Source organism: Myotis yumanensis, unplaced genomic scaffold, assembly GCF_028538775.1.
Source record: "Myotis yumanensis isolate MYYU_CA2020_CCGP unplaced genomic scaffold, mMyoYum1.0.hap1 SCAF_7, whole genome shotgun sequence".
NCBI classification, from domain to species: Eukaryota; Metazoa; Chordata; class Mammalia; order Chiroptera; family Vespertilionidae; genus Myotis; species Myotis yumanensis.
In genome coordinates this window covers 69,319,276-69,335,293 of record NW_027223758.1, presented here as the reverse complement: position 1 = coordinate 69,335,293, position 16,018 = coordinate 69,319,276, and the positions used below count along the sequence as shown (strand labels likewise).

The following is a 16,018-nucleotide window of genomic DNA, read 5'->3' as shown; positions in this document are numbered from 1 at the left end:
GTTACAGAAATACCATATACTAAAACCCACCGACACAGGGCAGTACCAAGGAAGACCACCAGCAAGGCTAAAAGAACATAAATGTTATGCCCAGATTTCAGGATCCCCAAAAGACCACACCAGGGAGCCAGCTGTGACCAATGCAAAAGCAGAGTCTTTATTCAAACCCAGGCTTGGCTCCTCTACCCTCCTTATCAACGTAGTGGCAAGTGGCAGAGAGAGAGTGAGCTTTGTGGGTAGAGGGGTTTTATAGGGGGGTTGGAGTAAGGGGAGGAGAGAGGACTGTGGGCCCTGCCAATTGGCCAGGCGCAAGTCGGTGTCTTGTTACACAGGATGTGGTCGTATCTATGGCGCCCACTTCCCTTGATTATCATTGGTTAGTTTAAAGAAATCCTAGGTGTGGCTAGCAGAGGCTTGGGCTTCCGGGAAGAAGCTCCTTGCTAAGCACATGGCTGCTGCCCAAAAATGGAGGATTCGGGGCAAGATGGAGGACGTAGCCCTCACCCTTTCAATAACCTTTACTTAGGCCATAGAATAAGAAAATCACCTTCAGTTATTTCCTTATAGCTTAACAGTAGAACAGTAGAATGGTGACCTTGGAATAGAAATAACAAACTAGCCCTTATAATGAAACACAGAGACTAACCTTTAGAATAGAATGCAGAAACATAGACAATAGATAAGATGAAAATCAACAGAGCTAGACAGAGATAAGATTTTTAGCAAAGGTCAGAGAAGAAAACAAGGAACTGTAAAAGGTCAAAGGAGGACCCAAAACATACCACAATATAACTATAGAGGCATGCTTATTGAATTAAATAGTATAAATACAGCTGTATCAGGACAATAAAAAAAGAACCTGACTATGCTGATCATCTGAACGCTGTCTCCATGTCCTTCATTCTTCGCCGACGCCGTCCACACCTTTGGGAACCCCTGGACCACTGGGACTGGACCCCGGCATTAAACTTATCATGGTGATTCCTTCATAAGATATATAAAAGTCAAATGGCTTTGTTGTACACCTAACACTAATATAATATTGTATGTCAACTATACTTTGATTAAAAAGAACGGAAGGAAGGAAGGAAGGAAGAAAAAAGAAAGAAAGGAAGGAAGAGAGAAAGAAAGAAAGAAAGAAAGAGTAGTTAGTAGTTAGTGGGTAGAGTTGCTGCTCCAGGGAGCCATCTTTTTCCTCAGCATCTCTCTGCTTCCCACACCTGGTACCAATGGTCCTGTGTGCATCCATCAATATGGTTCTTACCATGATTTAAGATAGGTATGTCCTTTGCCAACAAGCAAGCAGAAGCAACACACACTTTTACAGGAGCACAGAGAGAGCTAAAAGGGTTATTTGGCCTACGGTTCACATTCCAAAATGACCTATTAGACTTTGGCCCTTAAAAATAAAAGGGGAGGGGGGAGATTAACCAAAGAATTTATATGCATATATGCATAACCCATGGACATAGACAATAGTGTAGTGATGGCCTTGTGGGGGGCACAGGGGGAGGAGGTTAATGGTGGGGGCATCTGTAATACTTTCAACAATAAAGGTAAATTTTTGAAAATAAAGTAACTATTTCTTTAAAAATTAAAAACAAGCCCAGCCAGTGTGGCTCAGTGGTTGAGCGATCACCTATGAACTAGGAGGTCATGGTTTGATTCCTGGTCAGGTACCTGCCCGAGTTGCAGGCTCAATCCCTAGTGTGGGGCGTGCAGAAGGTCTCTCCTCTTTCTCCCTCTCTGAAATCAATTAAAAATATATTTTAAATAATAAAAACCAAAAAATCCCCAAACAAAAGAAGCCTATACAAAGTCATGGAGACCATAAGATAGGGGTTAAGGTAGAAAATATCCATCACACAACTTAAACGTGTGTCTGTGCAGTCAGTTCACAATATATTCCCAGACTTGGTTAACTGATCTCCAATTCTCCATAATCTGAAAATTATCCTAGTAATAGCTCCTTATCTTGCCTTGTCATGGTGCCTGTGTGTGTTTCAAGTGTTCATTTATTCAAAGTAAATTCTTCAAATGTACCCATTTCTTCAGTCTGTTGGGAGAGGTAAGGTTTAAATAGTGAGGAGTGAAGTATGTGAGACCTGAGGAATGTCCTGGAAAGATAATTCCCTCCCGTTGCCTCATACTCCACTGCATAAAGCAAGAATTATGAAGGGCGGGGTCGGCCCTAACACTCCCTGAAAAAGAGGAAGCGCTTATGGGCTCTCAGACCTATGCCCCAGAACTTATTACAGCGCCTCTGCCGGGAGTGGGGGTGGGGGGGGGACCTTGAAAGGAACCGCTGATGTGAAGAAAGGTCAAGTTAAGGCACTTGTGACCTTGGGTCGTGGGCACTACAGCTCCCCCTGCCGGCGGGCCCCAGCCATAGGCGATATAAACGTTCAGTCCCAAGGTTCACTGCACACGTCTGCAAGATGAGGCAGAGCAGCCTCTCCGTTCTCACCGGGATTTTCCTCCTCCTCTGCCTCCACTTGGCGCAGCCTGGATGGAGGGCGATGGGTGGGTGCAGGGTGAGGCGGTCCTGTGTGCGCTCGGGGTGGGGAACGGCCTCGGAGGACGAGTCCATGGGACGAGCTGGGACCGATGCCCAGCAAGGACTCACAGGTGCCCCCAACTCACCCTGTGGCTTCGTTCCTCAGATGTGGCCAAACCTGGAAACTGTCCAGAGTTACCACTCCGCTGCCCTTCCACGATGATACCGCTGTGCCGGCGGGATAGAAACTGCAAGAAGGACAAGAAGTGTTGCTTCTACAACTGTAGATATCAGTGTTTGGAGCCGTGGAAGAGCCTGGATTGAGGTAAGAAGTCTCCCGGCTGCCATTCTTGCCTTTGCCCCAGAACCAGGTGTCCCAGAGGGAGCTGAGAGCCGCCAGCGCCCTTGCAAGTCACAGATCAGAGCTTTGAAACCGGGATCTGCCCTGAACAATTTGCCTTGAGGACAATCGAGAGACCTCGCTCCTCACCCAATGCACAGTTCACTTTCGTGTAGTGGGCGTCTCTGCTCAGTGAATGACGGGGACATTTATCTCCAAGCTCCTCAACCGTTACTGAGTGGTTATGATGGCTAGTTTCAATTGCTCTTGTTTTGTTCTTTCAGTTTGTTATAATGAATCACGTTCCTCTTCACATTTAAATTGTGAAGTAAAGGACAAGATGATATCATTCCTTAGGAGGGCTTGCCTGGTGTTCCTAATCCCCAGGCCCTGACTCTTAGCCCTCCTGGGAGGAAGGTACTTGGCAGGATTCAGACCCAGCCAATGCCCCCTGCACAGTTTGCACCGCCCCATGTCTCTGATCCTGTCTTCTCTCCCCAGGTAGAAATCCCTTCTTACCGGGGCCTGAGAAGACACTGGTAGAACAGGCTCCGACTCGGATAACTGGTCTCCAGTTCTTCCCTGTTCTCCTCACCCCCCAGACTTCCTTCATCAGAGTTCAATGCTTATTACTATGAAAGCAACACAAAGAAATAAAGTGCTATCTACCTGAAACAATTGTCCATGAAAATCTATGACTGCCGGGTCGCTCTGTGCTCCGCCTTCCGGAAAGATCCTTGAGGGTTTGTAAAAAAGGATGGGGCTGCTGTTTCCCATATAGTTTTGAGCGATTCCTGCATTTCTGTCATGCCCTTCTCTTTCAGGGTCTTCTGACACTCAGATTCCCTGTTGGCCAGTTTCCAAAACCTGACCTTGGGCCGTGGGGCATTTTGAGTCATAGTTTCTGAGTCTGGGTCCCATGGAAGGTGTATCTGTGCGTCTGAGATGGAGGAGCGACGCTTTTGCTGCACTTAGTCTGATACTGCGGCTGCTGGCCTTTCCACACCTTGATGATTGTTCCAGGTTTCTAAGAAGCTCTCCCCTCTTCCCGCTCCTCCACTCATCCCTAAGGGCCCCCTAAACTGTCCCAGAAGGGCCTCCTGACCAACCTGTGACAGTCCCCCTCCAAGTTGTACATTTCCCTCTCTGGGCCTCATACTCTTGCCTGGGGTAGAAAGAACCACTGACACTCTGGGTGGTGAAGTCTCTGTCTTGGCCTGAATTCCCTGCTTATGAAATAGCAGCTGGGACCAGACCATGGGAAAGATGACTTCCAGGTACCGAGAAGGCCTGAGAGACCCTGACTCACCTTGGCTAGCACCTATGACAGCCCAGGACCACAGGATTCTGAGGGCCAGGAGCACCATGAAGGCCAAGAGGTTGTTAAGCTCATAGTGAAGGCAGGAGGCTGTGGTGGCCATGCCGGACCAGTTCTGGTGGAGCCACACCCACAGCGAGAGGTATAAGGGATGCGGCTGACAGCAGCCACCACAGCCTCCTGCCCTCACTATGAAGCTTAACAACCTCCTGGTGTTCACGGTGCTCCTGGCCCTCAGAATCCTGTCGTCCTGGGCTGTCGTAGATGCTGGCAAAGGTGAGTCAGGGTCTCTCAGGCCATCCTAGTACCTGGAAGTCATCTTTCCCATGGTCTGGTCCACAGCCCTTCATTTCAAGCTTCCTTTTCTACTGTTTGCTCTTTTTCACGGTCACATCATTTTGATCTCCTGTTTAATTTTCCAGATTTTCCTCATCGCTTTTTTGACGGCAACTTTCTCTTTCTCTCTTATTAGTTGATCTGCTCTCTTTCTTCCAGTCTCTGAGGAGTTGTCCCTCCTGCTTTCACTGCCCCTCGCTTCCTCCCTCCCAGCCAGGGTGAATCTCTGCCTCTCCCTGGGAACACCTAATGAGCTCTATGCAGCCATGCCCTGGAGCTGGCTTATACTGGCTTGCAATGGGCAATTGGTAAGTTTTCAGGACTTTTATGAGCTAGTTGACATCATACTATTAGTTTGAAATCAATCGTGATGGGAGTATTTACACCATGGAAATTGGCAAATGCTACAACATTTCCCAGCACACCTCCATCTGTTGCTTCTTTCCTGGGTTATTGACTCCCTCTTGGTTGAGTGCTTGGCTGAGCTTGATGCTGCCCCACAGCTGCCTTAAAACTGGAATCCTAAGTGCTCCCTGCATTCATCTGGGGTCAGCCACCTGGGTTAGGTTTTCTCTCGCCTCCTGGGAAGTTGATTCCTCATTCAAGATTGTGGTCATGACTCAGAATCAGCTCCTTCTCCCTCTCTTGTTCTTACCCTTCAGAAAAAGCAGGCAAAAATGGAGCCTGCCCCTTCATATACCCAGTAAACTGTCGTGTGTATGAACCTCCTCAATGCCACAGTGACTGGCAGTGTCCAAAGAAGCAGAAATGCTGTCCTGGCTCCTGTGGCATCAAATGCTTGGATCCTGAAGACCCATCAAAGCCAGGTGAGAAAGTAGGGTCCTGGGAAAGGGAACCAGTGAGGTTTGAGTTTGAGGGACATGCATCTTGGAGAAGTGGAGGGGGCTCCTCTGAAGTAGGTTGGAGGGTGCGGCAGAGTCAGGGCTTATTCACTCCCATCTCTGTACTCTCAGGTGGTGAGTAGCCAGCTGGCCAGTCAACCAGTCAATCAGTCAACTCATTGATTGCTAGTGAGTCAGTCAATGAGTCCGTGTGTCTGTCCGACACTTACAATGCTAGTTGGGGCTCCCTCAGTGGGAAGAAGTCTCCTTCAGGTCATGCACTGGCTTCTGTTTGGGTGCTGAGGTGGGTGAGGACCTGATTTCCATGCATGAGATAGAGATGGGGATGGGAGCTTGCATGGTGCCTAGGGGATCAAGCCTCTGAGTTGTAACACTCTTCTCGCCAGTTCAAGTCAATCCTGGGAAGTGTCCAGTGGTCACTGGCCAGTGTAAGATGCTCAACCCCCGAGACGAATGCCGGAATGACAGCCACTGCCTGAAGAGTCTCAAGTGCTGCAAGGGGATGTGTGGGCATTCATGTGTCAAGCCAGTGTGAGGTAAGGAGAGGGACTGGAGAGTTCCACACCTCCCCGCCTCCTCATACAGCCTCAACCACCCGGTGCCCTTCCATGCAAAGGAGGATGCTTGGCATCTCCCTGTACCTCCTCCCACAAGCAGATCTTCTGCCTCAGCACCATTTACCCCCTGTTCTAATCAGGAAGCCCCCAGGGTCACCTGTGACTGGTAGTGCTGGCTCCTGGAAGGGAAGGATTGTTGGAGTAAGCCAGGAGGAAGGAGCCATGAAAAGGGGCCAGAGTTCTATCTTTCAATATCATCTCTGCCTCTGACTGACTGGGTGACTATGAACAACTGATTGCATCTTTCATAGCCTCCGTTTCCCCATCTGTAAAATGGATGCAATGATACCCACTGGAATACTAAATGTGAAAGTGCTTGTTAAGACTGGAGGTGCTCTGAAACCAATACAAAATAATATGGAAAATAAACTGCAATTGAAAAGTTAAAAAATGATTAAGATGGTAAATTTTGTTATGTGTATTTTACCACAATTTAAAAAAAAAACAACTTAATTGGTAGGTTGTCCAGCTCTGTGGCATACAGCAAGTGCTTGGTGGTCAGACAAACCTGACTCTACCACTTTCCAGCTGTAAGAGGGAGGCAAGTGACTTAACCTCCCTGACTCTCATCGATAAAGTGATGATGATGGTGATATCTAATTTATAAAGCTGTGCAAAGATTAACTGAGATAGTAATGTTTGTCAATAGAAATACAATTCTGAGCATACTATCTGGCACATAAATTATAAATAATAATGACTATATTTTATTGCTAAAAAAAAAAAAAAGACTAGAGTTGCTATGTGCATTGACATAGTATTGCTATGGCAATGGCCTCAGTTGGCTGGGTCATCTGAAACCACAGGAAACCCTAGGATGATGCACAGATGTAGAGGCCTTTGTGGAGTCCTCTGGCCTAGTGTCCTTTTTTTACCAGAGGGAAGACCAAAGCAAGAGTCAGGGAAAAGCCTGCATTTGTTCTTGATTCCTAGGCCAAAGACCAGCACCTTTTCACCTATTCCAGTGCCGGAAGCCGGTCCATCCTTGCTGCTTGACACAGTCGCTGCAGGAAAGAAACATCTGCACAGCATATGTTTCAAGGGACCTGGCGTATATGGCATAGTGTTCTTAATATGTTTGCTCCCCTTAGCGCTATGCGTTTTAACCAAGGTCACCTCTCCAAGAAAGGTTGTTTCCCCAGGTGGGGATTTTTCCCTGAAGTTAGGGAGGGAATAAAACCTCTTAACTAAATGCCAGGTGGGTAGTTAATCACTTTAACTATGAACAATCACCCTTAAGCTACATAATCTTTATTCCCTGGAATGGAGATAAAAAACGCCCTAATCTTTGCAATAGAAATTGACAGGATTAAAATCAACTGGTATAAATACAGATGTAACAAGACAATAAACACCAGAATTTGGCCAGAATTTGGCTAGAGATCCAGACCAGAACTTGGCTGGAGTTCCTGGCTAGGCTGCTGATCAACTGAATGCTGTCTCTGTGTCATTCCTTCTTCACTGACTCCGTCCACACCTTTGGGGACCCCTGGACCTGTTGGGGTTGGACCCCAACATATATGGCATACTGTTCTTAATATGTTTGCTCCCCTTCTTAGCACTATGTGTTCTAATCAGGGCCACCTCCTGGAGAAAGGTTGTTTCCCCACGTGGGAATGTTTCCCTGGAGTTAGGGATTAACGGGACTAGGGAAGGGAATAAATCAGTAAAAGCCCCTAGTGTTACAGAAATACCATATACTAAAACCCACCGACACAGGGCAGTACCAAGGAAGACCACCAGCAAGGCTAAAAGAACATAAATGTTATGCCCAGATTTCAGGATCCCCAAAAGACCACACCAGGGAGCCAGCTGTGACCAATGCAAAAGCAAAGAGTCTTTATTCAAGCCCAGGCTTGGCTCCTCTACCCTCCTTATCAACGCAGTGGCAAGTGGCAGAGAGAGAGCAAGCTTTGTGGGTATAGGAGTTTTATAGGGGGGTTGGAGTAAGGGGAGGAGAGAGGACTGTGGGCCCTGCCAATTGGCCAGGCGCAAGTCGGTGTCTTGTTACACAGGATGTGGTCATATCTATGGCGCCCACTTCCCTTGATTATCATTGGTTAGTTTAAAGAAATCCTAGGTGTGGCTAGCAGAGGCTTGGGCTTCCGGGAAGAAGCTCCTTGCTAAGCACATGGCTGCTGCCCAAAAATGGAGGATTCGGGGCAAGATGGAGGACGTAGCCCTCACCCTTTCAATAACCTTTACTTAGGCCATAGAATAAGAAAATCACCTTCAGTTATTTCCTTATAGCTTAACAGTAGAGCAGTAGAATGGTGACCTTGGAATAGAAATAACAAACTAGCCCTTATAATGAAACACAGAGACTAACCTTTAGAATAGAATGCAGAAACATAGACAATAGATAAGATGAAAATCAACAGAGCTAGACAGAGATAAGATTTTTAGCAAAGGTCAGAGAAGAAAACAAGGAACTGTAAAAGGTCAAAGGAGGACCCAAAACATACCACAATGTAACTATAGAGGCATGCTTATTGAATTAAATAGTATAAATACAGCTGTATCAGGACAATAAAAAAAGAACCTGACTATGCTGATCATCTGAACGCTGTCTCCATGTCCTTCATTCTTCGCCGACGCCGTCCACACCTTTGGGAACCCCTGGACCCCGGCATTAAACTTATCATGGTGATTCCTTCGTAAGATATATAAAAGTCAAATGACTTTGTTGTACACCTAACACTAATATAATATTGTATGTCAACTATACTTTGATTAAAAAGAAAGGAAGGAAGGAAGGAAGGAAGGAAGGAAGGAAGGAAGGAAGGAAGGAAGGAAGGAAGGAAGAAAGGAATAAAGAGAGAAAGAAAGAAAGAAAGAAACAAACAAACAAACAAACAAACAAAGAGTAGTTAGTAGATAGTGGGTAGAGTTGCTGCTCCAGGGAGCCATCTTTTTCCTCAGCATCTCTCTGCTTCCCACACCTGGTACCAATGGTCCTGTGTGCATCCCTCAATATGGTTCTTACCATGACTTAAGATAGGTATGTCCTTTGCCAACAAGCAAGCAGAAGCAACACACACTTTTACAGGAGCACAGAGAGAGCTAAAAGGGTTATTTGGCCTACAGTTCACATTCCAAAATGACCTCATTAGACTTTTCACCTTAAAAACAAAAGGGGAGAGGGGAGATTAACCAAAGAATTTATATGCATATATGCATAACCCATGGACATAGACAATAGTGTAGTGAAGGCCTTGTGGGGGGCACAGGGGGAGGAGGTTAATGGTGGGGGCATCTGTAATACTTTCAACAATAAAGGTAAATTTTTAAAAAATAAAGTAACTATTTCTTTAAAAATTAAAAACAAGCCCAGCCAGTGTGGCTCAGTGGTTGAGCGTTCACCTATGAACTAGGAGGTCATGGTTTGATTCCTGGTCAGGTACCTGCCCAAGTTGCAGGCTCGATCCCTAGTGTGGGGCGTGCAGAAGGTCTCTCCTCTCGTTCTCCCTCTCTGAAATCAATTAAAAATATATTTTAAATAATAAAAACCAAAAAATCCCCAAACAAAAGAAGCCTATACAAAGTCATGGAGACCTAAAGACAGGGGTTAAGGTAGAAAATATCCATCACACAACTTAAACGTGTGTCTGTGCAGTCAGTTCACAATATATTCCCAGACTTGGTTAACTGATCTCCAATTCTCCATAATCTGAAAATTATCCTAGTAATAGCTCCTTATCTTGCCTTGTCATGGTGCCTGTGTGTGTTTCAAGTGTTCGTTTATTCAAAGTAAATTCTTCAAATGTACCCATTTCTTCAGTCTGTTGGGAGAGGTAAGGTTTAAATAGTGAGGAGTGAAGTATGTGAGACCTGAGGAATGTCCTGGAAAGATAATTCCCTCCCGTTGCCTCATACTCCACTGCATAAAGCAAGAATTATGAAGGGCGGGGTCGGCCCTAACACTCCCTGAAAAAGAGGAAGCGCTTATGGGCTCTCAGACCTATGCCCCAGAACTTATTACAGCGCCTCTGCCGGGAGTGGGGGTGGGGGTGGGGGGGGACCTTGAAAGGAACCGCTGATGTGAAGAAAGGTCAAGTTAAGGCACTTGTGACCTTGGGTCGTGGGCACTACAGCTCCCCCTGCCGGCGGGCCCCAGCCATAGGCGATATAAACGTTCAGTCCCAAGGTTCACTGCACACGTCTGCAAGATGAGGCAGAGCAGCCTCTCCGTTCTCACCGGGATTTTCCTCCTCCTCTGCCTCCACTTGGCGCAGCCTGGATGGAGGGCGATGGGTGGGTGTAGGGTGAGGCGGTCCTGTGTGCGCTCGGGGTGGGGAACGTCCTCAGAGGACGAGTTCATGGGACGAGCTGGGACCGATGCCCAGCAAGGACTCACAGGTGCCTCCAACTCACCCTGTGGCTTCGTTCCTCAGATGTGGTCAAACCTGGACACTGTCCGGAGTTCCCACTCCGCTGCCCTTCCACGATGATACCGCTGTGCCGGCGGGATAGAAACTGCAAGAAGGACAAGAAGTGTTGCTTCTACAACTGTAGATATCAGTGTATGGTGCCGTGGCAGAGTCTGGATTGAGGTAAGAAGTCTCCCGGTTGCCATTCTTGCCTTTGCCCCAGAACCAGGTGTCCCAGAGGGAGCTGAGAGCCGCCAGCGCCCTTGCAAGTCACAGATCAGAGCTTTGAAACCGGGATCTGCCCTGAACAATTTGCCTTGAGGACAATCGAGAGACCTCGCTCCTCACCAAATGCACAGTTCACTTCCGTGTAGTGGGCGTCTCTGCTCAGTGAATGACGGGGACATTTATCTCTCAGCTCCTCAACCGTTACTGAATGGTTGTGATGGCTAGTTTCAATTGTTCTTGTTTTGTTCTTTCAGTTTGTTATAATGAATCACGTTCCTCTTCACATTTAAATTGTGAAGTAAAGGACAGGATGATATCATTCCTTAGGAGGGCTTGCCTGGTGTTCCTAATCCCGGGCCCTGACTCTTAGCGCTCCTGGGAGGAAGGTACTTGGCAGGATTCAGACCCAGCCAATGCCCCCTGCACAGTTTGCACCGCCCCATGTCTCTGATCCTGTCTTCTCTCCCCAGGTAGAAATCCCTTCTTACCGGGGCCTGAGAAGACACTGGTAGAACAGGCTCCGACTCGGATAACTGGTCTCCAGTTCTTCCCTGTTCTCCTCACCCCCCAGACTTCCTTCATCAGAGTTCAATGCTTATTACTATGAAAGCAACACAAAGAAATAAAGTGTTATCTACCTGAAACAATTGTCCATGAAAATCTATGACTGCCGGGTCGCTCTGTGCTCCGCCTTCCGGAAAGATCCTTGAGGGTTTGTAAAAAAGGATGGGGCTGCTGTTTCCCATATAGTTTTGAGCGATTCCTGCATTTCTGTCATGCCCTTCTCTTTCAGGGTCTTCTGACACTCAGATTCCCTGTTGGCCAGTTTCCAAAACCTGACCTTGGGCCGTGGGGCATTTTGAGTCATAGTTTCTGAGTCTGGGTCCCATGGAAGGTGTATCTGTGCGTCTGAGATGGAGGAGCAACGCTTTTGCTGCACTTAGTCTGATACTGCGGCTGCTGGCCTTTCCACACCTTGATGATTGTTCCAGGTTTCTAAGAAGCTCTCCCCTCTTCCCGCTCCTCCACTCATCCCTAAGGGCCCCCTAAACTGTCCCAGAAGGGCCTCCTGACCAGCCTGTGACAGTCCCCCTCCAAGTTGTACATTTCCCTCTCTGGGCCTCATACTCTTGCCTGGGGTAGAAAGAACCACTGACACTCTGGGTGGTGAAGTCTCTGTCTTGGCCTGAATTCCCTGCTTATGAAATAGCAGCTGGGATCACAGGGCCAATTCTGGTGGAGCCACACCCACAGCGAGAGGTATAAGGGATGCGGCTGACAGCAACCTCCACAGCCTCCTGCCCTCACTATGAAGCTTAACAACCTCCTGGTCTTCACGGTGCTCCTGGCCCTCAGAATCCTGTCGTCCTGGGCTGTCGTAGATGCTGGCAAAGGTGAGTCAGGGTCTCTCAGGCCATCCCGGTACCTGGAAGTCATCTTTCCCATGGTCTGGTCCACGGCCCCTAATTTCAAGCTTCCTTTTCTACTGTTTGCTCTTTTTCACGGTCACATCATTTTGATCTCCTGTTTAATTTTCCAGATTTTCCTCATCACTTTTTTGACCGCCACTTTCTCTTTCTCTCTTTATCAGTTGATCTGCTCTCTTTCTTCCAGTCTCTGAGGAGTTGTCCCTCCTGCTTTCACTGCCCCTCGCTTCCTCCCTCCCAGCCAGAGTAAATCTCTGCCTCTCCCTGGGAACACCTAATGAGCTCTATGCAGCCATGCCCTGGAGCTGGCTTATACTGGCTTGCAATGGGCAATTGGTAAGTTTTCAGGACTTTTATGAGCTAGTTGACATCATACTATTAGTTTGAAATCAATCGTGATGGGAGTATTTACACCATGGAAATTGGCAAATGCTACAACATTTCCCAGCACACCTCCATCTGTTGCTTCTTTCCTGGGTTATTGACTCCCTCTTGGTTGAGTGCTTGGCTGAGCTTGATGCTGCCCCACAGCTGCCTTAAAACTGGAATCCTAAGTGCTCCCTGCATTCATCTGGGGTCAGCCACCTGGGTTAGGTTTTCTCTCCCCTCCTGGGAAGTTGATTCCTTATTCAGGATTGTGGTCATGACTCAGAATCAGCTCCTTCTCCCTCTCTTGTTCTTACCCTTCAGAAAAAGCCAAACCTGGAGCCTGCCCCTTCATATACCCAGCAAACTGTCTTGTGCATGAACCTCCTCAATGCCACAGTGACTGGCAGTGTCCAAAGAAGCAGAAATGCTGTCCTGGCACCTGTGGCATCAAATGCTTGGATCCTGAAGACCCATCAAAGCCAGGTGAGAAAGTAGGGTCCTGGGAAAGGGGACCAGTGAGGTTTGAGTTTGAGGGACATGCATCTTGGAGAAGTGGAGGGGGCTCCTCTGAAGTGGGTTGGAGGGTGCGGCAGAGTCAGGGCTTATTCACTCCCATCTCTGTACTCTCAGGTGGTGAGTAGCCAGCTGGCCAGTCAACCAGTCAATCAGTCAACTCATTGATTGCTAGTGAGTCAGTCAATGAGTCCGTGTGTCTGTCCGACACTTACAATGCTAGTTGGGGCTCCCTCAGTGGGAAGGAGTCTCCTTCAGGTCATGCACTGGCTTCTGTTTGGGTGCTGAGGTGGGTGAGGACCTGATTTCCATGCATGAGATAGAGATGGGGATGGGAGTTTGCATGGTGCCTAGGGGATCAAGCCTCTGAGTTGTAACACTCTTCTCGCCAGTTCAAGTCAATCCTGGGAAGTGTCCAGTGGTCACTGGCCAGTGTAAGATGCTCAACCCCCGAGACGAATGCCGGAATGACAGCCACTGCCTGAAGAGTCTCAAGTGCTGCAAGGGGATGTGTGGGCATTCATGTGTCAAGCCAGTGTGAGGTAAGGAGAGGGACTGGAGAGTTCCACACCTCCCCGCCTCCTCATACAGCCTCAACCACCCGGTGCCCTTCCATGCAAAGGAGGATGCTTGGCATCTCCCTGTACCTCCTCCCACAAGCAGATCTTCTGCCTCAGCACCATTTACCCCCTGTTCTAATCAGGAAGCCCCCAGGGTCACCTGTGACTGGTAGTGCTGGCTCCTGGAAGGGAAGGATTGTTGGAGTAAGCCAGGAGGAAGGAGCCATGAAAAGGGGCCAGAGTTCTATCTTTCAATATCATCTCTGCCTCTGACTGACTGGGTGACTATGAACAACTGATTGCATCTTTCATAGCCTCCGTTTCCCCATCTGTAAAATGGATGCAATGATACCCACTGGAATACTAAATGTGAAAGTGCTTTTTATTACTGGAGATGCTCTGAAACCAATACAAAATAATATGGAAAGTAAACTGCAATTGAAAAGTTAAAAAATGATTAAGATGGTAAATTTTGTTATGTGTATTTTGCCACAATTTTAAAAAAAACAACTTAATTGGTAGGTTGTCCAGCTCTGTGGCATACAGCACGTGCTTGGTGGTCAGACAAACCTGACTCTACCACTTTCCAGCTGTAAGAGGGAGACAAGTGACTTAACCTCCCTGACTCTCATCGATAAAGTGATGATGGTGGTGATATCTAATTTATAAAGCTGTGCAAAGATTAACTGAGATAGTAATGTTTGTCAATAGAAATACAATTCTGAGCATACTATCTGGCACATAAATTATAAATAATAATGACTATGTTTTATTGCTAAAAAAAAAAAAAAAAAGACTAGAGTTGCTATGTGCATTGACATAGTATTGCTATGGCGATGGCCTCAGTTGGCTGGGTCATCTGAAACCACAGGAAACCCTAGGATGATGCACAGATGTAGAGGCCTTTGCGGGGTCCTCTCGCTTAGTGTCCTAATTTACCAGAGGGAAGACCGAAGCAAGAGTCAGGGAAAAGCCTGGATTTGTTCTTGATTCCTAGGCCAAAGATCAGCACCTTTTCACCTATTCCAGTATCATGGTCTCTCTCTACTTATCCCAAGGGACTTAAGGGCTTGGTGGCAGGAGGATCCTCTTGGTGGGAAGGATGTAAGGGTCACTTGGATTGTTCCTGTGCTGAGACTCTGTTTTATTTTCTTTCCACAGAATAAATCTAGATTAGGACTTCCTGGTGTGTATGGAATTACTTCCTGGGATTCCTTTTTCCTCAAGCCTGGAAAAAATGAGAGAACCTTGATGATATGTGGCTTTGCGACCAATATCTTCTTGGGGGCTAAGTTTTGACCTGTTTTAGCTATAAATCCTCAGCATCCAACTTGAGGCTTGGCACAAATAGGAAATGTCTGTTGATTAATGAATAAATAAATGTACAAAGTTTTCTCTGTGTTTCCATCTTCCTTGACTCATTGAGTCTGACCTGGAATATGATGGGTGAGATGAAGAATGAAATGCCTGCATGTGGGGGGTTTCTCCCACAACCTATGAAGTAGGAAGAAGCAAGCGATTGGAGTCGAGCAGATATGGTTTACATCTTGTATCTATAATTTGGGGCAAATGACTTTGTCCCACTGAGCCTCAGTTTGGTTATCTCTAATAGAGGGATGATAATAGCAATGCCGGTTCCATAATAGTCCAATGGGTGTTGCATAATAGGTTCTTTTCGGTTGATGGTAGCTATATGACTGGGTTCTGGTCAATGACATGTGAGTGGGAGTGACGCATCCAAATTCTGGCCCTGGCCCACAAAACTTCTCTGTCACCAGCTGCCTGTGCGTGGAGAGGACTTCGAGGACCTAGAGGAAGGTGTAGATGGAAGGAGCCTGAGAGCCTGTGGATCCTGTGGATCACAGCTTCTCCTCCCCACTTGCCTGGGACTATGACATGAGCAAGAAATAAATTCTTATTGTGTTAAACCACTGAGATTTGGAATTTGTTTATTACATGAATAATACAGTCCCGACCACTGTTTGGAATCCATGGGCTAGCTTTGTTTTATTTCCTGCCATTGAGTTCTATGTGATGCCTCATTTCATCATGGATCCCACATGGATCTGTTTGTCTCTAGTCCATCTTTGGGTGGGGTTGGGGGTGGGAAATGAAAGCAGAAGGGTCAGAAACCTCACTCCAGGAATACCACGTATAAATAAATTATCGTTGCTCTCCAGGTCCACTGAATAGCAACAATTTTCTCTTACATATGCTTCTGGTGTTGGGTGGGGAAGGGTTAGAACTCAATTTTCAGTGTCTGTTGATTCTGTGTGGTTGAGTGGTGGGGGTCCAGAAGAGAGGAGAGAGAAATTAATTTTTTTTGGTGGGAGAAGGAGGATAAGGATTGCTGTCACCCACTCTGGCTCGAGTTTACAGATAGCTCATTGAAAATCAAATATTTGAACCTGAAATATTATTTTTCCCTGAAAGCCTCCCAAAGTCTATATGAAGGAATCTGATCTTATCTAATTCTACCCTTACGATGCTAAGCGAGCATCTGCCCTCCCAATACTCTGGCTACATTTGAAATCTGTCCAAGGCTGACTGCAGAGTTCTGTGCTCATATTGCTTGTTTCT

General features: G+C 47.0%; 2 protein-coding genes and 1 long non-coding RNA gene across 3 annotated transcripts; all 3 read left to right on the top strand.

The window, feature by feature from the left end:
- Nucleotides 1–4,343: 4,343 nt before the first annotated feature.
- On the top strand, nt 4,344–5,890 carry LOC139014655 (antileukoproteinase-like). Its single transcript, XM_070421609.1, has 3 exons — nt 4,344–4,431; nt 5,154–5,318; nt 5,741–5,890. Exons 1-3 carry the CDS (start codon nt 4,347–4,349, stop codon nt 5,887–5,889), a joined length of 399 nt encoding a protein of 132 aa, XP_070277710.1. The 5' UTR covers nt 4,344–4,346; the 3' UTR covers nt 5,890.
- Nucleotides 5,891–10,138: 4,248 nt separating this feature from the next.
- LOC139014654 (uncharacterized) lies at nt 10,139–11,289 on the top strand. Its single transcript, XR_011472255.1, has 3 exons — nt 10,139–10,225; nt 10,366–10,524; nt 11,040–11,289. It is a non-coding gene; the product is annotated as an uncharacterized lncRNA (long non-coding RNA).
- A 564-nt stretch (nt 11,290–11,853) lies between these two features.
- On the top strand, nt 11,854–14,832 carry LOC139014116 (antileukoproteinase-like). The gene is made up of 4 exons (XM_070420868.1): nt 11,854–11,963; nt 12,687–12,848; nt 13,271–13,420; nt 14,600–14,832. The coding sequence occupies exons 1-3, from the start codon at nt 11,879–11,881 to the stop codon at nt 13,417–13,419; spliced, it is 396 nt and encodes a 131-aa protein (XP_070276969.1). The 5' UTR covers nt 11,854–11,878; the 3' UTR covers nt 13,420; nt 14,600–14,832.
- Nucleotides 14,833–16,018: the final 1,186 nt, after the last annotated feature.

What these genes read in the sequence shown, in the direction of transcription:
- LOC139014655 (XM_070421609.1), top strand. Translation starts at nt 4,347, where the DNA reads ATGAAGCTTAACAACCTCCTGGTGTTCACGGTGCTCCTGGCCCTCAGA. An exon ending in TGTCGTAGATGCTGGCAAAG is followed by an intron (nt 4,432 to 5,153) that starts GTGAGTCAGGGT and finishes CTTACCCTTCAG; the next exon opens with AAAAAGCAGGCAAAAATGGA. An exon ending in TGAAGACCCATCAAAGCCAG is followed by an intron (nt 5,319 to 5,740) that starts GTGAGAAAGTAG and finishes TCTTCTCGCCAG; the next exon opens with TTCAAGTCAATCCTGGGAAG.
- LOC139014116 (XM_070420868.1), top strand. Translation starts at nt 11,879, where the DNA reads ATGAAGCTTAACAACCTCCTGGTCTTCACGGTGCTCCTGGCCCTCAGA. An exon ending in TGTCGTAGATGCTGGCAAAG is followed by an intron (nt 11,964 to 12,686) that starts GTGAGTCAGGGT and finishes CTTACCCTTCAG; the next exon opens with AAAAAGCCAAACCTGGAGCC. An exon ending in TGAAGACCCATCAAAGCCAG is followed by an intron (nt 12,849 to 13,270) that starts GTGAGAAAGTAG and finishes TCTTCTCGCCAG; the next exon opens with TTCAAGTCAATCCTGGGAAG.